Raw genomic sequence first — 21834 nt, 5'->3', positions numbered from 1 at the left:
TTAGTGAAACCTGTTCAAATCGTTTACCATTTTTAATTGGATTTGTTTTCCTACTGTTGAGCGTTGAGAGTTCTTTATAGATTCTAAATACAAATTCTCTATTAGATATGTGATTTTTCCAAATATTTTCTCCCAATCTATAGTATGTATTTTTATTTCCTTATGGGTCCTTTTACAGGGAAGTTTTTATTTTGATGAAGTCCAATTTATCCATTTTTCTCTTTTATAAGTTATGCTTTTGGTGCTATGCCTAAGAACTCTTTGTTAAACCTGAAGTCACGAATCTCATTATTTTTCTAAAGGTTTAAGAGTTTTATGTTTTACATTTAGATTTATAATTTTTATCTGATTTGTCCATAAGATCTGAAGTTTAGGCCAAGATTTGTTTTATCTTTTGACTATTGTGATATCCAATTGTTTCAGTATCATCTGTTGAAAATACTATCCTTTCTTCATTGAATTCCTTTTGCATCTTTGTGAAAAAATTATTTGGACATACTTGTGTGGAACTATTTCTGGATTTTTCTATTTTGTTCCCATTGAGCTATGTGTATATTTGTCGACCACACTATCTTGATTACTGTAGCTTTATACTAAGCCTTAAAATCAAATAAGATGATTCCTATGATTTTATTCATCTTCGGCAAATTGTTTTAGTGACTCTAGTTTCTTTTCTTTGCATACAAATTTTACAGCCTGTCTCTACAGAAAATTCGGCTGTGATTTTGATTCAAATTACGAAAAATCTATGGATCAGTTTGGGAAGAATTAACAAATGTACTGTATTGACTCTTCCAATCCATTTTATTAGTTCCTCTTTGATTTCTTTAATCCAATTTTTTTATTTTCAGCATAAAGATGATGTACATGTTTTTGTAGGTTTATAACTATTTCATTTTGGGGGGAGCTATGGTAAAAAGGTATATTGTTTTAAGTTTTGCTTTCTAATTATGTGTTGCTAGTATTTAGAAATATAATCAATGTTTTAATGTGTTGATCTTGTATCCTGTGATCTTCCTAAGCTCACTATTAGTTCTAGAGGATTTAGTGGCATTTGGGACATTTACTGTGTTTATTTTTTTCTATGTAAGCAATCATGCTGTCTGTGAATAGTAACAGCTTTATTGTTTCCTTTCCAATTTCCATGCCTTTATTTTCTTGCCTTGTTGCATTGGCTAGGATTTTCAGTATGTGATGAATAAGAGTGATAAGAATTGATGTCCTGACTTTGTTCCAGATCTTAGGCAGAAAGATTCAGACTTTTGCCACTAGACATGATATTCTCTGCAGGGTTTTCTGTGTGTATGTGTGTTTTTCTCTTGTAATTGTCCTTAATCAGGATAAGACAGTTCCCTTCTATTCCTAGCTTCCTAAGAGATTTTTTAAAAACATGAATTAATGTTAAATTTTGCCAAATGCTTTTTTCCTATATCAATTGATGTGATTATGTTCTTTTTTTCTTTTCTAGGTTGTTAATATGATGACTAACAATGTCTTATTTTGATGTATTTTTTGTAGGGGAGGGGATAGATAAGGTCTCATACTGTCTCCCATGCTGCAATGCAGTGGTGCCATCACAGCTCACTGCAACCTTGACCTCTCGGGCTCAAGTCATTCTTCCACCTCAGTCTCTCAAGTACCTGGGACTATGGACATGTGCCACCATGCTTAGCTTATTTCTGTATGCTTTGTAGAGACAGGGTTTCACCATGTTGTTTCGGCTTGTCTCAAACTCCTGGGTTCAAGTGATCTGCCTACCTCGGCCTCCCAAAGTGCTGGGACTACAAGTGTGACCCAGCTAATGGTTTATTTTTGACTATGCAACTGGCCTTGCATTCCTAGGATAAAGTCCACTTGGTCATGATGTATTATTCTTTTTATATATTGCTGCATTCAATTTGCTAATATTTTTGCAGGGGATTTTTGCATCTATGTTCCTGAGAAGTCTTGATCTGCAGTTTTTTTCTTCCTGTACAATCTTTGTCTAGTTTTGGTATCATAGTAATGCTGGCCTCATAAAATGAGTTGGGAAGAGTTCCTCTTCTATTTCCTGGAAGAGATTGTGTAGAATAGGTGATATCTTTTTATTTAAATGTTGGGTAGAAGTCACCAGTGAAATCATTAAGGACTAGAGATTTCTTTTTTAAACAATCTTTTAACTATGAATTACACTTCTTTAAACTTTAATAAGACCATTTTTGTTATGTATTTCATTTTGTATGATTCTTGTTAGCATGAAATATTCAAGGAATTACTTCATTTCAGCTATTATCAAATTATGTGTGTAAAGTTGTTCACAGTATTTTCTTTTATACTTTGGATTTCTGTGAGGCTGTAGTGCTTTCCGCTCTTTCATTTTTGATTTTAGTAATTTGTGTCTATTTTTGCCTTTTGTAAATTTGTTAGAACTTTATCAATTATCTTTTTAAAGAAGCCTTACTTTTACATTTATTTTTCTCCATTGTATTTCTATTTTTATTGATTTCTGTTTTTATATTTATTATTTCTTTTCTTCCAGTTACTTTGGGTTTATTTCACTCTTGTTTTTCTAGTTTCTTGAGGTAAACTTCGATTATTAATTTTAGACTTTTCTTATTTTCTCTTGTAAGCATTTCATAAGTTTGCTTCTGAGCACTAGTTTCCTGCACCCCACAACCATATATATGTTGCATTTTCATTGTTTGCCACTTCTAATTTCCCTTGAGACTTACTCCTTGACCCATGAATTACATATAGAAGTGTGGGGTTTAATTTTTAAGTGTCTAGAGTTTGTCCTGTTACCTTTATGTTATCAATTTCAAATGTATTTCTATTATAATCAGAGAAGATGCCATGTCTGATTTACATTTAAGATTCTTTTAATTGTCAAAATTTGTCTTATGACCCAGGATGTGGTCTGTCTTGGTGGATATTTCATTTGTCCTTAAAAAATGTGTATTTGCAATTGTTGAGTAGAAAGTTTTAATGTCAAGTAGATCTAGTTGGTTGATAATGTTCTTCAGTTCTTTGCATCCTTGCTTATCTGTCAGTCAGCATTCTATCAACTGATAATCTCAGTTCTATCTATTACTGAATGAGTAATGTTGACATATTCGACTGTGTCTGTGGATCTGTCTACTTATCCTTTCCATTCTGTCTGGTTTTTGCTTAATGTATTTTAAAGTGTTGTATGTGCATTCACATGAAGCATTTTTACATCTTCTTGCTTCATTAATCTTTTTATCATTATGTAATTTATTCCTGGAAGCTTTCTTTTCTCTGAAGCCTACTTTGTCTGATATTAATATAAATACTACAGACTTCTTTGGATTAGTTTTTGCTTTGCACTTTTTTGTCCTCTAGTTTTACATCTATTGTTATATTTAGTTATTTTCTCATATACAGCTTAGGTTTTCTTAAAATATTATTCTGAAAATTTGTCTTGATTAGTATGTTTAAACTATTTACATTTAATGTGATTATTGATAGGTTTGAATTAGGCCTATCATTTTATTCATATTATGTTTTCTCTGCCTTTCATTCCTGTTTCCTCTTACGCATTGTATTAGTTTCCTATGGCTGCTGTAACAAATTACCACAAGGCTGGTGAAATGAAACAACAAAATATTATTCTTTCGCAGTTTTAGAGGTCAAAAATCTGCAGTCGGTATCAGTGATCCAAAATCAAGGTGTTGGCAGGATTGTGCTGCCTTTGGAGGCGTCAGAGAAGAATCCATTCCTTGCCTCTTTCAGGCTCTGCTTGCTGCTGGCATTCCTTAACTGTGGTCAACTCATTCCAGTCTCTCTGCCTGGTCACATTGCCTCCTCCTCTTCTGTCTGTGAAATCCTCTCTTATAAAGATGCATGTGATTGCATTTAGACCCACCTGAATAATCAAAAGGATTGTAAGGGTTTTAATTTAATCACACCGGTAAAGGCCCTTTTTCCTTATAAAATAATATTTGCAGATTCTAGGAATTAGGATCTGATATATTTGGAAGGCTGTCATTCAGCCTGCAACACATACCTTCTTTTGAATTACTTGAACATTCTTTAGAATTTCATTTAAAAGAAATTTATCTGTATCTCTTTGTATATGTGTTTTTCTGTTTAGTAGTTGCTGTAAGAACTACAATACATATACTTAATTTGACAATTTACTTAGAATCAATATTATCTCTTCAAGTGGAATGTAGAAACCTTACAACCATAGTGTTCCTCTCCCTTCTTTCTGTCATAGAAATCTTATCAGTACATCTACATACCCTGGAAACCACATCAGACAATATTTTGCTTTCGAATTTTGCTTTCAATAATTTAACGCCTTTTAAAAGAATTATGAGAAGAAATAGTCTGTCATATTTATTCAGTTGTTTACCTTTCTGTTGCTCTTCCTTCATTCCTGATTGGTAGTTACCATTTCCATTGTTCCTTCCTTCATTTTGCTTCTGACCAAAAAACTGCTATTAACAACTTTTTTAGAGCAGATTTGCTGGTAACAAATTCTATTTTCTCATTGGTAATTTTTAAAAATCTCACCCTAATTTCTGAACAATCATTTACTGGATATATAATTCTGGATTAATGGTTGTTTCTTCCAGTACATGAAAAATCTTTCTGGTCTCTAGAGTTTCTGATGACAAATTCAGGCATTCAGATTGTTTTTCTCCTAGAGGTAATGCCTCAGTTTTTCTTTAGCTGCTTTTAAGATATTTTTCTTTGTCTTTAGATTCCAGATGTTTGACTATGAAGTATCTGGGCATAAATTTATTTGTGTTTATCCTGTTTGGGGTTCACTAAACTTCTGAAACCTGCATATTTGTGGGTTTGTGCCAAATGTAGGGAGTCTTTTGCCATTATATCTTCAAGTACTGCCTTCTTTTTCCTCTCCTTCCATGATTCCAATGGCATGAATATTTTGTCACAGTCTCACAGGTCCCAGAGACTCTGTTTTCTGTGTCAGTCTGTCTTCTCTCTGTTGTTCAGATAGGATAATTTCTATTATTCTATCTTCTAGTTTACTCAGTCTTTCCTCTGTCTCCATAGTTCCGCTGTGGAGCTCATTTTTCTTTTAATGAATTTATTTTTCAGTTCTATAATGTCTACTTGATTCTCTTTTATATTATACATATATAACATAAATATTGTATATAATATATATGCATAATATGTAATATATTAATAATATTGGCCGGGCATGGTGGCTAATGTCTGTAATCCCAGCACTTTGGGAGGGCGAGGTGGGCAGATCACAAGGTCAAGAGATCGAGACCATCCTGGCCAACAGGGTGAAACCCCATCTCTACTAAAAATACAAAAATTAGCTGGGTGTGGTGATGTGCCCCTGTAGTCCCAGCTACTTGGGAGGCTGAGGCAGGAGAATCGCTTGAACCCGGGAGGTGGAGGTTGCAGTGAGCCGAGATCACACCACTGCACTCCAGCCTGGTGCCTGGTGACAGAGTGAGACTCTGTCTCAAAAAAAAAAAAAAAATACAGATATACATATATAATATATATTTATTTACACAATTATATATTTATATATAATATATAAATTTATATATATATTTAAATTTATATATAATATATAAATTTATATATAATAAATTTATATATAATAAATAAATTTATATATTATATAAATATATATAATATATAAATTTTATATATAAAAATTATATATAAATTTATATATATAATTTATATATTATATATAAATATATAAATTATATACATATAAATTTATATATATTAAATAATAATATATAATTATTATATATAAATATATATTTTTATATAAATATATGTACTTTTTTTTTTGAGACAGAGTCTTGCTCTGTCACCCAGGCTGGAGTACAGTGGCATCGTCTCAGCTCACTGCAACCTCTGCCTCCCATGTTCAAGTGATTCTCATGCCTCAGCCTCCCAAGTAGCTGGGATTATAGGCACCCACCACCATACCTGGCTATTTTATATATTCTTAGTAGAGACAAGGTTTCACCCTGTTGGCCAAGCTGGTCTTGAACTCCTGACCTCAAGTGATCTGCCCACCTCTGCCCCTCAACATGCTGGGATTACAGGCATGAGCTACCACACCTGGCCTGTATTTACTATTTCTTTACTGAAACTTACTATTCTATCATTTGTTTCAAGAGGGTTTGTGATTGTTCATTTGACAATTTATATAATGGCTACTTTAAAGCTTGTGGCAGATAATTCCAACATCTGTGTCATTTTGCTGTTGGCATCTGTTGATTGCTGTTTTTATGCGAGTTACATTTCTCTTTTCCTTTGTATGCTGAGAAATCTTGGATTATTTCCTAGACCTTTTGAATATTGTGTTATGAGATTCTGGATGTTGCTTAAAACCTATGGAGAATGTTGATGTTTTTGTTTTAGTAGGCAATGTTCCTGGTTATGTTTGGGCTGCAAATTTCAATGCACCTTCTGTTGATTGTGATTCCAATGTCGGTTTAGCCTTCAAAGCTTTTGCAACACTATTTAGCTATGTCCATGTATGCACCACTCACAGGCCAATCTGGCATCTGAATTCTCATCTGTCTACTAGTTCGGTTCTCAAGAACTTTTTTTTTAAAGTTGTATATTTATTTATTTATTTTTAAATTTTTTATAAATTTATGGAATACAGTGCAATTTTGTTAATACATGCGTATATTGCATAGTGGTAAATTCAGGGATATTAGGGCACTCATCACCCAAATAATGTACATTGTCCCCACTAAGTAATTTATCATCATCTATCCCCCCAGCCTCTCACCCTTGCCTGATTCCACATTCTATTTCCTAGTGTATACATTATTCAGTTCCCACTTATAAGTGAGAACATGTAATAATGGTCTTTCTGTGTCTATTCAAAGTCTTTTGTATGCCAATTAGCATCAAATCCATGCATGAAGGCCTCAGGCTGCATTCAACATTTCATAAACATTTCATAAACAACTTTATGGGGCTGCTTTCCCAAGTCCTACCTCTCCATGACCATCCTGGTACTTTCTGGTTCCCTGGGGCTTTCTCTCCTCATCCTCCAGCCAGAAAGCTGAGGTTTAGTTATCCCACTCTGCTACACATGCTTCCAGGGACATGAGAAGCATGAGGAAAAAGAGTTAAACTCACTGCAGTTTTGAATTCTGATCTTCTTCCCTAATGTATCTGCCACTATTTGTTTTTCAGAGTCCTCAAGTAGATTCTCCATGCACTCTGTCCAGAAATTATGGCTATATTCAGTGAGGAAGATGGGGGAAGTCATCTACTCTATGTTACCCAGAACTAGAACCTATAGCCTATATCTTTAATAAGAGCCACCTGTTTTGATTTTTATTTTAATTTTGAAAAATGGAGGTGCTACAGTGCGATACATCAAACACACACACACACACACACACACACACACACACACACACACATTGATTTCTGAAAGAATTAATTCCAACTTTTGCTCTATCATTTAACTTTAAGCCTCTGTTTCTTCATGTGTAAAATGGCGGCTGTGCCAGGGGTCCCCAAGACTATCCTCAGATTCAGGGATTTGCTAGAAGGGCTCACAGGATGCAGATAAGTTGTTATATTCATAGTTATAGTTTATTACAGCAAAAAAAAAAAAGATTAAAATCAGCAAAGGGAGAAGGTACAGGGGATAAAGTCAAGGAGAGGTCAGCAAGCTCCCAATTGTCCATTTCCAGTGGCATCTATAGACAGCACTTAATTCTCCCAAAAATGATATGTGATGACACATACAAGGTAGTGGCAACGAGATCACTCCAAACCTTGGAATCAAGGGTTTTTTCTGGATCAGTCACATAATCGTGTAGCGCTCATATGACTGACCTCAGCTCCTCAGACCATATCCCCTGACTGCCCCAGAGGTAAAAGTGATGCACCATGGCCAAAGGCCCAGGCATACAAACACAGTCATACCAGGCAAGATACTACAAGAGCTCAAAAGTCCCTCTCTCAAGAGCCAGGCAAGGTCCAGTCTTGAAAACTATGGGACTGTGCAGGATTTGAGCAGCCCAGACCTGTTGAGTTAACTCTTTCCTGCACAGGTCTACAACTTTTAGCTTTCAGAATTATTATGAGGACTAAATGAGGTGGATGTAAAATACCTTGTAGTGTCTAACACATAGTAGGTGTTTGATAAATATCAGCTATTAGACTCTATAGACAGAGATTTCAAAGAGGCATATGGACTTGATAGGAAGAGAAACAGAAACATCATTCTAACAATACATCCAGAAAAAAAAGTGATTTGGGGCCAGGAGAGGTGGCTCATACCTGCAATAACAGCACTTTAGGAGGCCAAGGGGGCAGGATTGCTTGAGCCCAGGAGTTCAAGACCAGCCTGGGCAAGATAGCAAGACCCCATCTCTAAAAAAAAAAAAAAAAAAGGTTATGATTTTAGTCAACTTGAGTCATATTTATAGAAACCAGGGTAGGAGTAGAGGGACACCAATCTAAGGAATATATATATATACACACACACACACACACAATGAGAAGTGGAAGGATGCTGAGGGAGACATTTGTCCAAATATAAACACAAAACATTTAATAAATGTCAGTTGGGCCAAATCCCAACACAACATGATGCTTGACAAATAATCTTACAAAAATTTAAAAGGCCATTTTTAGCTACATTCAGGATTTGAAGAGATGGGCTCTTGGTTTAGGCAAGAAAGCTTTGGCATTAATGCATGGCAAAAATAAAGCAAAGCTACTTATTTCCTATTATGTTCCCATCTTCTCTCTGAAGCAATATTGTCCTCAATTGGAGAAGACTTGTGATTGACGAAGATTTAAAACCAACGAGGACAAAAGAAATGCCAGAAAATTATAAATGAGCAAATGTCCACCTTTTCTAAGATAGCTAACAACACAATGACAGGATCAAATTCACACATATCAGTACTAACCTTGAGTGTAAATTGGCTAAATGCCCTAATTAAAAGGCAAGTGGCAAGCTGGATGAAGAAGCAAGACCCATTAGTATGCTGTCTTCAAGAAATGCATCTCACATGCAGTGACACTCATAAGCTCAAAATGAAGGGATGGAGAAAAATCTACCAAGCAAATGGAAAACAGAAAAAAAAGCAGAGGTGGCAATCCTAACTTCAGACAAAACGTATTTTAAACCAACCAAGATTTTAAAAGACAAAAAAGGACATTAAATAATAGTAAAGGATTAAATTCAAGACCTAACTACCCTAAATGTATATGCACCCAACACAAGAACACACAGATTCATAAAACAGGTTCTTAGAGACCTATGAAGAGACTAACATTCTCACACAATAATACTAGGAAATGTCAACACCCCACTGACGGTATTAGACAGATCATTGAAGCAGAAAATTAACAAAAATATTCAGGGCCTGAACTCAGCACTGGATCAAATGGACCTGATAGACATCTACACAACTCCCCACCCAAATACAACAGAATACACATTCATCTCATTGCTACATGGCACATGCTCTAAAATTGACCACACAATTAGACATAAAAAACATTCAGCAAATTCAAGAAAACTGAAGTCATACCAACCATGCTCTTAGACCACAGAGCAGTAAAAGTAGAAATCAAGACTAAGAAAATTGCTCAAAACCATACAATTACATGGAAATTAAACAACCTGCTATAAATGACTTCTGAGTAGACAGCAAAATTAAGGCAGAAACCAATTCTTTGAAAGTTCTTTGAAACTAAAGAGAGCAAAGATACAATATAGTAGAGTGTCTGGACACAGGTAGGGTACTGTTAAGAGGGAAATTTATATCACTAAAGCCCACATCACAAAGTTGGAAAGAACTGAGATTAATTACCTAACATTACAACTAGAGGAAATAAAGAAGCAAGAGCAAAGCAACCCCTAAGCTCGCAGAAGACAAGAAATAACCAAAACCAAAGCAGAACTGAAGGAGATTGAGACATTTAAAAACATGCAAAAGATCAACAAATGGGAAAGTTGGTTCTTTGAAAAAATTAATAAGATAGAACACTAGCTAGACTAATAAAGAAGAAAAGAGAGAAGGTCCAAATAAACACAATTAGAAATGACAAAGGGGACATTACTACTGACTCCACAGAAATACAAGTACCAATAGCCATCAGAGACTACTATGAATACCTGTATACACACAAACCAGGAAATCTAGAAAAAATGGTTAAGTTCCTGGATACATACAATCTCCCAAGGCTGAACAAGGAAGTAACCAAATCCATCAACAGACCAATAATGAGCTCCAAAATGGAATCAGTAATAAATAGCCTACCAACCAAAAATAACCCAGCACCAGATGGATTCACAGCTGAATTCTACCTGATATATAACAAAGAGCTGGTATCATTTCTACTGAAACTATTTCAAAACACTGAGTATTTGGGACACTTCCCCAACTCATTCTATGAGGCTGGCATCATCCTGATACCAAAGCCTGGCAGACACACAACAAAGAAAGAAAACTTCAGGGCAATATCCTTGATGAACAAAGATGCAAAAATACTCAACAAAATCCTAGCAAATCAAATCCAGCAGCACATAAAAAGATCCTCCATGATCAAGTAGTTTTTATCCTTGGGAAGCTAGATTGGGTAAACATATACAAGTTAATAAATGTGACTCATCACATAGAGCTAAAGACAAAAACCATAAGATTATTTCAATAGATGCAGATTAAATTCAATAGATAGATGTGAATGGGATTGCATTCCTGATTTGGCTCTCAGCCTGGATGTTGTTGGTGTATAGAGAGTTGGTTGTTGGTTTATTGAGGGTTTTTTAACATGAAGGAATGTTGAATGTTATCGAACATCTTTGATAAAAGGCACTGAAGGGACATACTTGAAAATGGTGAGAGTCATCTACGAAAAACCCACAGTCAAAATCATACTGAATGGACAAAAGCTGGAAGCATTTCCCTTGAAAACCAGCACAGGACAAGGATTCCTCTCTCACTATTCCTGATTAACATAATCCTGGCCAGAGCAATGAGGCAAGATAAATAAATAAAAGGCATCCAACTAGCAAGAGAGGAAGTCAAACTATTCCTATTTGCAGGTGACATGATTCTATGTCTAGAAAAACACTATAGTCTCTACCCAAAAGCTCCTTGAGCTAATAAGCAACTTTGGCAAATTTCAGGATACAAAATCAACATGCAGAAATCAGTAGCATTCTGATACACCAACAATATCCAAGTTCAGAGCCAAATCAGGAATGCAATCCCACTCACAATTGACACAAAAAGAAGAAAATACCTAAAAGTACAAATAACCAGAAATGTGAAAGAGCTCTGCAATGAAAATCATAAAACACTGCTCAAAGAAATCAGAGATGACACACACAAATATAAAAATGTTCCATGCTCATGGATAGGAAGAATCAATATTGTTAAAATGGGCCTCCTGCCCAAAGCAATTTACGGATTTAATGCTATTCCTATCAAGCTGTCAATGACATTCTTGACAGAACTAGGAAAAGCTGTTTTAAAATTCATATGGAACCAAAAAAGAGTCCAAATAGCCAAGGCAATCCTAAGCAAAAAGAACTAAGCTGGAGGCATCATATTACTCAACTTCAAGTTATATTACAGATACAGTAACCAAAATAGCATGGTACTGGTACAAAAACAGACACATAGACCAATGGAACAGAATAGAGAGCCCAGAAATAATGTTGCACATCTACAACCATCTGATCTTTGACAAAGCTAACAAAAACAAGCAGTGAGGAGAGGACTCCCTATTCAATAAATGGTGCTGGGATAACCGACTAGCCACATGCTGAAGATTGAAACTGGACCCCTTCCTTATGCAAAAATCAACTCAAAATGGATTGTAAAACCTAAACCTATAAAAACCCTGGAAGATGACCTGGGAAATACTATTCTAGATGTAGGAACGGGCAAAGATTTCATGACAAAGATGCCAAAAGCAATTAAAACGGAAGCAAAAATTAACAACTGGGATCTAACTAAACAAAAGAGCTTCTGCACAACAAAAGAAACTATCAACAGATTGAACAACCAACCTACAGAATGGGAGAAAATATTTGCAAACCACACATCTGACAAAGGTCTAATATCCAGCATCTATAAGGAATTTAAACAACTTATAAGACAAAAACAAACAACCCCATTGAAGAGTAGGCAAAGAACATGAACAGACACTTCAAACGAAGACAGACATGCGGCCAACAAGCATATGAAAAAATGCTCAAAATCACTAATCATTAGAGAAATGCAAATCAAAACTACAATGAGATACCATCTCACATCAGTCAAAATGGCTATTATTAAAAAGTCAAAAAATAACAGATGCTGACACGATTGCAGAAAAAGGGGAACACCTATACACTGCTGGTGGGAGTGTAAATTCATTCAAACATTGCTGAAAGCAGTGTGTCAATTCCTCAAAGAACTAAAAACAGAATTACCATTTAACCCAGCAATCCCACTATGGGATATATACCCAAAGGAATATAAATCATTCCACCACAAGGACACACGCATGCCTGCATTCATTGCAGCACTGTTCACAATTGCAAAGACATGCAATCAGCTTAAATGCCCATTAATGGTAGACTTCATAAAGAAAATATGGTATATATACTATGTAGCCATGAAAAAAAAAATGAGATCACGTCCTTTGCAGGAACATGGATAGAGCTGGAGGCATTATCCTGAACAAGCTAACACAGGAACAGAAAACCAAGTACTGCTTGTTCTCACCTTCAAATGGGAGCTAAATAATGAGAACACATGGAGAAACAAAGGGGAACAACAGACACTGGGGCCAATCTGAGGGTGTAGGGTGGGAAAAGGGAGAGGATCAGGAAAAACAACTGTTGGGTACTAGGCTTGGTACATGGGTGATGAAATAATCTCTACACTATAGTCCTATAACATCAGTTGAACTATACGCACACGTATACTTTTGAACCTAAAATAAAAGTTAAAACAAAAACAAGAAAAAGTAGATATGGGAAACTATAGAACCTGAGATTACTATAAATCCAAGGTAAAATTCTAAAAAAGACTATTCCAGATAGCTTATGTACCAATACAAGAGAGACCATCACTAGGAGGCTGTCTAGTTAAGTAAGAAAAAGTAAAAATTAGTTAAGTAAGGATAAGCCTTACTTAAGTTGGCTTAAGATTAAGTAAGGATAAGTCTTACTTAGCTATTTATTACTTCCTTTCTTAATCAGGTTACTAGAAGAGAAAATTTGGAAAATTTGATGATGTGTCTTGATTTTGCCCAACATTTTGCCAAACTCTCAGGATCTCCTATAGACCAGCTAGAGAAATAAGAGTTAGGTAATATCCCACTAAATATGTTTCCAGATAGCTTGAATCAAATCTCAGGTAACTTGAATTAAGCTGGTGTAGACCTATCAGCTGATAAGACTTTATGAACTTATAAATGACACAACACATCAGGTGACTTAACCAAGATTCATAAAGATTTTGGGGAGGTCAATGTGGGCCATACCAAGAAGATGACTTTAAAATAAATTTAAAATTAAAATCATCCCCTTAGGGATGTATATATGTATGTATGGGTTGATTGAAAATAGTTTATGGGGGAAAAGGCTTAGTTAGGAATGTCAAATTATCAAATGCTTGATATAAACCAAATGTGCATGGTATTCTTTCACTCATTTATTCAAAAATATTATATACCAGCTGTAAAAGCACGTTCTGTCTTGCTTTGCATGTAAAAATACAGAATCCAAACCTAGGGCAGTAATGGTGCTGCAGATGCCAGATCCAAAACAATGGATATTGCATTTAGTTTTATAAGACATCTTGGAGAAGAGAATTAACCATCCACATGAGGCCACCAGTTCCAAGGTGGCCCAAGAGTTAAAATAGGATGTTAAAAGGAGGATGACAATCTGTCAAGGCTGATCATCTCAAAGGATAGAAGACTACATGGAGATGTGAAAAATGTCTTTAAATTTCTTAAAGGCTATTGTCTGGAAGCTTTCATAGACTTCTGCTCAGTTCCTTAGGCAGCAGACGTTATAACATCATTAGCTATGAGTTATAGGAAATTGGGTTTCTGCTAATATCATGCAGTGTGTCAGCTCCTTTACCAGACACTAGGTAACTCCTATCTACCAGACACTAGAGATGAACAGGACAAGATCCCCTTCCTCACAGTTGATCCATAAATTCATACTCCACATAGAGAAGTAGCTCCAGACATAAAGGCTCTTCCAACAGTGAGATTCACTAGGAAACTGGATGCCTTTTAACATACTGAGCTCCCATCTCTGGAACACAAAAGAAAAGACATTTCAGGTACTGTTTGAGGGACTGAGATGGGGCTGATGGTAGTTGTGCCTAGCTGTGGTGTTCTGGTAGCTGCCAAGAACTAGGACTCCTATTTACCAGGAGAAGCAAAGGGCTAGCCCAAGGAGTGACTGAGCTGTGTTCCTGGAGGAAAGCAAACAATTAAAGCCCAAAAAGTGGCCCTGAGCATCAGGTACACAAAAGCCACAGTCTATCAACAGGAGAGCAATTCTAGACTCCAAAGAAGAGAAGAGCAAACATAACCAGGATGCGTGGTGTGAGCCTGGGGAAAGTCATCAGTTGGGAACAGCCTGGGAATGCCGGCCAGTTGGTGGCTTGTTGGGAGCTCTCTGTGACCAAGCAGGCTTTGGCCTGGATCAGATGGGCCTGGACAAGACACTGTCAGGGATATTAGAGATGGGGCTTGTGATGGATATCTTCCATTTGCCTCTCTAAGCTCTGCTCACCAGTCTTCTGTACCCTGTGTGGATCTACGAAGTTGACCTACATCACTTGCATCTATGGAATCCTCACCCTCTGGACCCAGTTTGGTTTAGATAACAGCTAGAGCAGTGGTTTGGAGTCCTTGAAGAGGTCCTTCACATCCCTTGTTAGCTGAGAACAGCTAGAGATTAAAGAGCTGGGAAGAGAGAGGGGTTAGAATCCCCCTGCTCCCTGCTTGCCTCGCTGTGGGGCCACCTTGGGATTGCTGTTTTTCTTAGCTGAGGGTCACAGCTCCTCTTAAAGTGTCCCTGTTTATGTAGCTTTTTCTTCCAGGATCCAGCAGCCACTCCCTGCCCTCTACCCTCTAAGCCTAGAAGGTGGTAACAGCTCCACAGTTTCCAGCTCTAGGGTACTGCGCTATCTCTTAGGGGCCTCTTACATCTTGTCCATCTTATTTAGATGCTTCTTAGATTATACTAATGTGAATGTGTCTTCTGTTTCTTGGTTGAACCCTGGCTGATACAGAATTCTGGATGGAGTAAGAAGATGGACTAGATTATTTCTAAGAATTCTTATGCTTCTAGAGATCTGGATTTCTTGTCACTGATCTTATATTTTTGCATACCTGAGTGATGAGGATTAAATTTCCGCACCCAGAAACTCACAGCAAATATTTCTGTAGCACATATGAAGTTAATCTAGAGACTTGTGATTTGGCTTAACCACATATATATTTTATTATTTTTAAAAGAATTTGTGTTTTCAGTATGAATTGCAGATCATAGTCTCAGTTGCTCACACTAGGTCTCTAAGGTCAGGTAACATCTTTATTGGTGTCATGTAAAAGAGCCAAAGGGTACTTAAACTGGCCAAGCAACTACTGTTCAGACTTCGGAAATTTCATAAAACAGCTGAAGTTAGTCTTCAATATACCTTTCATAAATAAGTTGCTCAGCCACACTGTGATACTTCCTGGGAAGACCGAGTAGTTAAGCCTCCTCATAATGATGCTCTTCGAAGGATATCCCAGAACCTCAAGAAAAGAATCAGGAGACCACAGGCCTGCATGACTGTGAAGCACATGACTTCTGAGTCTTATAAGCTATAGAAGGCAAATTGTCATCTGTTGTGAAGATCATTGCTATTTGACTCAGAATAAGAGGGTTTTGTTTTTGCTTGGTTTGGTTTTGAGGCTGTCTTACTTCTAAGGAGTCATTATCTTTTAGAGATACACAGTGAGATGTTTGTGAATGAAATGATATGACAGGTCTGCTTTGCAGTGATACAGAGAGGGGGAAGAATAGGTGGGAGCAGTCACAACACGATTCACAGTGAGTGAATAACTACTGAAACTGGGTGGTGGAGATGTGAGGTTCATTAGACTATGCTCTCTATTTTTGTGTGGTTTTGGAATTATTGAATATTAAGAGTTGTGTGAATAGACAGTTAAATAAAAGGTGACTTCTTCCTACAGGGAAACTCATTTGTTGTTGCTTGGTGCCCATGGTGTGATGCAGAAGCTCTGTATGTAGGTTTCAGAAACATAACAAGAAAAAACACTGAAACAAAATATAAATGAGGAATGCTATTTTTTTGTGTGAAAGTTTACCCAAACCATGCTCAATGGAAAATATCAAGATGTTATTATTCAGGATGTACATTTAGAGTATCTTTCATGTGAACTTTGCTGTATGGACTTTGCTTCTAAATAACTTGGGGTAAAGGAGAACCAGGTAAGTTACAGATGAAATAAGGTTGGTTGTGAGTTAACATTTCTTCAGTTTTGGGAGAAGGATACATGGGAGTTCATTATACTATTTGTTCTACTTTTGTATATGCTTTAAATTTTCCATAGAATTATTTTTAAAAATTAAACCTAGACTGGGTGTGGTGGCTCATGTCTGCAATCTCAGCACTTTGGGAGGCCAAGGTGGGCGGATCACGAGGTCAAGAGATCGAGACCATCCTTGCCAACATGGTGAAACCTTACCTCTCCTAAAAATACAAAAATTAGCCGGGCATGGTGTGTGGGCCCAGCTATTTGGGGGGCTAAGGCAGAAGAATTGCTTGAATCCGGGTGGCGGAGGTTGCAGTGAGCGGAGGTTGCAGTGAGCCGAGATTGCACCACTGCACTCCAGCCTGGCAACAGAGCGAGACTCTGTCTCAATAAAATAAAAAAATAAATCAAACCTATACTGCACATCCAAAACATGGCCACTTTACATTAAGAAAGTATAAACTTTCAGGATTTTGTGAAATGTAATATTACCTTATTTCTCTTTCACCTCCTTGTATTTTGTGTTTTCCAGTCCATTTCTTTTCTCTTCCCCCACCCTATAGTTTTGTCTGTTGTATGGAACCAAGCTGGTGTTTCAGGAGCGGGCCTGGTATTTAGAACATAAATACTTGACTTCTGTGGCCAGCACGAGGATCAGGAATCAGGTAAGGACCCTGGGGTACAGAAAAACCCTTTGTACATCAGCTCTGGGCTCTGCTTTCATAGAAAACAGTCCTGCCAATCTTCTATCAGTTTCCACTCATGGATTTTTATGCCTCTGGGACTTCACATATATGTTTTCATTACCTATCATGATCGTATTACACTTCAGAGTTTAGGTGACAAGGGAATGACTCACTGTACATGAGCTTTCTAACATGAAAAGGAGAGGAGGGTGTCAAAATGTTTTCCTTGTCCTGGCAAAAAAAAAGTATTAATGATTTTTTTCTGCTGCGTACCAAAGCCTATTAACACATTCTTCATATTAAGAAGAAAGAGCCATGATACTTTTATGTCAGTGGTAGCCATGGGGAATTCAGTACAATAGCTACGGAGCACCTGAAAAAGAAGGTGAGGCCAGGATTCACCACTACAATGCTACTCCAAAGAAAAAGAATGTGAAACAGCATACTCATCAGTAAAACACATTTCTGATTACATCCTTTATGCAGGAGAGATGCTGAAACACAAACAGGTATAAGACTAAGTCTCCACATAAAGGGAGCTCATATCCGAGGACACAAACCCAACTTTAAAAACATAAATACTGGCCTGGTGCAGTGGCTCACACCTATAATCCTAGCACTTTAGAAGGCTGAAGTGGGTAGGTCTCCTGAGCTCAGGAGTTTGACACCACCCTGGGCACACGGTGAAACCCTGTCTCTACTAAAATACAAAAAAATTAGCTGGGCTTTTGTGGCACGTGCCTGTAGTCCCAGCTACTCCAGAGGCTGAGGCACGAGAATCACTTGAGCCCCAGAGGTGGAGGTTGCAGTGAGCTGAGATCACGCCACTGCACTCCAGCTTGGGCTACAGAGTAAGACTCTGTCAAAAAAAAAAAAAAAAAAAAAAAAAAAAAAAAAAAAAAAAAAAAAAAAAAAAAAAAAAAAAAACTCTCACAGAGTCATGGAGGTTTTTGAACTCATAAGAATAAATTCAGAGTTGACAGAACAGATGTCTTAGGAATGAATGCCATTCTTATGCTAGACCTTGAAGAATAGAAAATTAAGACAAAGTGGAGGTGGTAGTCCAACTGAGAGGGGAAAATGCACTTGAAACTTCAGACAGTGTTGATAAAGTGAGCACGATTGTAGAAATGGAGTACTTAGACATATTAAGAAACAATAAAGACTTTACCTGTCTAATGGAAAACCTGGAGAAGTCTGTGGGAACCAGACTACAGTGGACCCTGGAGAAACTCGAAGAATCTTTTTCCTTTTCAGGGAAACAGAGATTATAGAGAAAAGCATATGTAATGATGCTTCAGTACTGTATTTCTATATAACAAATGACTCCAAACTTATGACTTACAACCACCACCACTTATTATTTGTCTTGGTCCATTTTTTGCTGCTGTAACAGAATACCATAGTCTGGGTAATTTATAATGAAAAGTCATGTATTGCTTACAGTTCTGGAAGTTGGAAAGTCTAAGGTCGAGGGGCCCACATCTGGCAAGGGCCTACGTGTAGTCCCATCCCATGGAAGGGAAGGGCAAGAGAGGGCGAAAGCAAGGGAGAAGGAAGGGAGGGGTTGAACGTATTCTATTAGGAACCCACTCCTGAGATAACAGCATTAATCCATTCATGAGGACAGAACCTTCATGGCCTATTTGCCTTTTAAAGGTCATACCTCTCATCACTGTTACATTGGGAATTAAGTTTTCAACACACAAACTTTGGGGGACACATTCAAGCCATAGCATCATTTCTCATGATTTTGCATTCTAGACAGAGTTCAGCTATTAACAGCTATTCTTCTGCTCCATGTGGTGTCTGCTGGGGCTAAGTGTTCACAATGACTGCTTTACTCATGGCTGGCACCTCAGCTAGGATGACATGAAACTCAGCCAGGATGACAGGAACAGATGGGCAATTGTCTCCTTCCAGGTAGCCTAGTTTGGACTTATGCACAGTAGACTAGTCTCAGGGTGGTCAAATGTTTCATTTGATGGCTTCCAGGAAGGAGAAAGTGGAAGATGCCAGTCTTCTTAAAGGATAGGCCCAGAACTAACATAGTGTTACTTCTACTGAATTCTGTCAGTCAGAGGCAGTCACAAATGCCAGCACAGATTCAGAGCTGGAGGAGAGACTTTGCTTCTGGATGCATGCACATGCTGGGAAGGGAAGAATTGATGGCAGCTATCTTTGGAGACTATTTCCCACAAAGAGAGTGCCTACTTTGGGAAGATAGAAGAATGCTTTTTATTTAAAGAAAAAAAAATACATAAGGGAAGATTTTAAATCTGTGCCACCAGGTATTTCAGTGACACAGAATTAGATAAACAGTACATCAGAGGAATATTTAGTGGGGGAAATAAACTTTCATATAAAACACTGAAGTGCTTTTGTATATTTTTTTTTTTTATTTTGAGATGCAGTCTTGCTCTGCCACTCAGGCTGGAGTGCAGTGGCGTGATCTCAAAGTGGCGTGAGGCAACCTCAGCCTCCCAGGCTCAAGTGATTCTCTTGCCTCAGCTTCCTGAGTAGCTGAGATTACAGGCACCCACCACCACACCCGGCTAATTTTTGTATTTTTAGTAGAGACAGGGCTTCACCATGTTGGCCAGGCTGGTCTCGAACTCCTGACCTCAGGTAATCCATGGCCTCAGCCTCCCAAAGTGCTGGGATTACAGGCATGAGCCACCACTCCAGCCTGCTTTTATGTTCTTACAGTGCAACATGCTTTCCACACTTCTCACTTACTGGATCCTCTTAACAGCCTGGGGGATAAGCAGGCAGGAGCCAGCCACTTTGGAACAAGCTTTATCTGTAAGGCTGTAGGACATCTGAAAGCCTTCTTTGTCACATCGCTGATCTGCCAACCTTGAGCATTCATTCCCTTTGCTGGTGTCCCCAAAGGGGAGAGGATAGTGGAGTTGGCACAAATCCTTCCTTTCCCACTGCCACAGCACTTCTTTGCAGGGATCTCAAGCCTTTAGAGAAATGATTAGCAGCCATTCTTCACAAAAAAAGTATCTGGAACTTTTGGTCAACTGAAAGTGCTAAATGAGAGTGTGCTTGCAAAGAAGGTTAGAGGGGACTGGGTTGATTGGCATTACTGACAGGGGTCCAGTTTTCACATGATAGCTCTCCACATTTCTTGATTGTTTCTTCAGATGCATCTAACATTCTGGTTACCCCATCCCCCCAATTTTTAATTCCAATTGTTATAATTTTTATTTTTAAAAAATTTTCATATCATACATGTTACTTTTTCATATCCTATTCCCCAAAGATATATTCAATATTGTATTTTGTTTTTTATACTTCAAAACTCAGCTGTTTTATAGCCTGTAGCTAACAATTCCAATACCATAAAATCTTTACAAGTCTATTTCTTTTTGTCTCTTGTTTCTTCTATGTGCCTGGTTATCTTTTATTGTGTGTTGGTCATTTGTTTTGAGAAATAATGTGTAAGATATACATGAAGGCCCAATCGAAGGTAACTTTCCTTTGAAAGGCCTCTGAAAACATTCTCAGTTTGACACCCACCTTAAACCAAATTAAAGGCTTGAGGTTTTCTGGAAGACTCAGATACTCAAATTAAGGGTAGGAATTTTTTTACCCTCCCCATGGAGATATAGCTCTTTGACCTTACAGTTTATCATGGCGAGGGTCTGCTGTTAAATTTCTTACTTAATGCTGACCCTGGTTTTTGACTACTATTACCTCCTCTCCCCTCCCTGACCACCATCAAGTTGTCAATGTGAAAATTCAGATTTTCTGGAAATGGCAAATACGTTCAGGGAAAATGCAATTTTCTTGTTTATTTCTCTGGGTTCCCACATACATTTTGGCTTTATTGTTTTGTCAGATCATTGATGCTTTGAAGATATTTCCTGTATTTTCTTCAAATATTTTAGTTGTTTTCTGCAGAAAAGTTAGAAAAAAAAATCTAGACCTCTATTCTCATAAATAGAAAGTTCCTTACACGTTATTCTACATGACCCCACAACAACCTGGTGAATAATTTTCATTACTCTTACACGTAGATGAGAAAACTGAGGCCCAAAGTTGGCAAAGTAATTCACTCAAAGTAACACAGCTATTAAAAACTCCTATCTCTCTGACTGCAAACACTTTCATTCATTTTATTTGGATAAAAATCAGCATCAGAACAACAACCACACCCAGCACCCAGTTCTTGGTTTCTAGCACCATCCTCCAATAAAAGGAACAGGGCCCTTGGAGAAATGGCTGATTTTAGGGCTGGGCAGTGAATATACAGGCAGTGAAGATGAGCCTGGAGCATCTTCTAATGTCAGAAAGTAAGAAAGTGTTTGGAAAACAAATAAACAAAAGCCTGCGATGATGGCAGTATGTTCATGGGACACAGGAAGGAGCCAACTGAAAGAGCTCCCTCCCAGTGGCCAAGGTTGGAACAATTTGAGCAACAAAATAATGTAATATTGGGGGTTATAACTCCAAGCATGTAGTAATTAAGCCCAAGTCCATAATGATATGAATAAATGATTAAACAAATAAATAAATGGGGAAAAGACAAGTCTTCCTTGCAGAAGAATCCCAAATAATATGTGTAGCTACTTCTCCCTCCATAAGGTGAAGCTTAATTCCCCTTCTCTTTAGTGTGGGTTGG

The 21834-nt window shown here is 37.3% G+C and overlaps 1 protein-coding gene across 1 annotated transcript in view; it reads left to right on the top strand.

The window, feature by feature from the left end:
- The window catches only part of ACOXL (acyl-CoA oxidase like), a 319336-nt gene that overhangs the window by 277396 nt on the left and 20106 nt on the right, over nt 1–21834 (top strand). The window contains 1 exon segment of the mRNA XM_017549848.2: nt 17079–17180. Within this exon segment, the coding sequence (XP_017405337.2) occupies nt 17079–17180 (102 nt within the window).

Source organism: Cebus imitator, unplaced genomic scaffold (genome assembly GCF_001604975.1).
Source record: "Cebus imitator isolate Cc_AM_T3 unplaced genomic scaffold, Cebus_imitator-1.0 Scaffold222, whole genome shotgun sequence".
Classification (NCBI taxonomy): Eukaryota; Metazoa; Chordata; class Mammalia; order Primates; family Cebidae; genus Cebus; species Cebus imitator.
The sequence above is the reverse complement of the archived record's forward strand: the minus strand, read 5'-3'. Positions and strand labels throughout refer to the sequence as shown.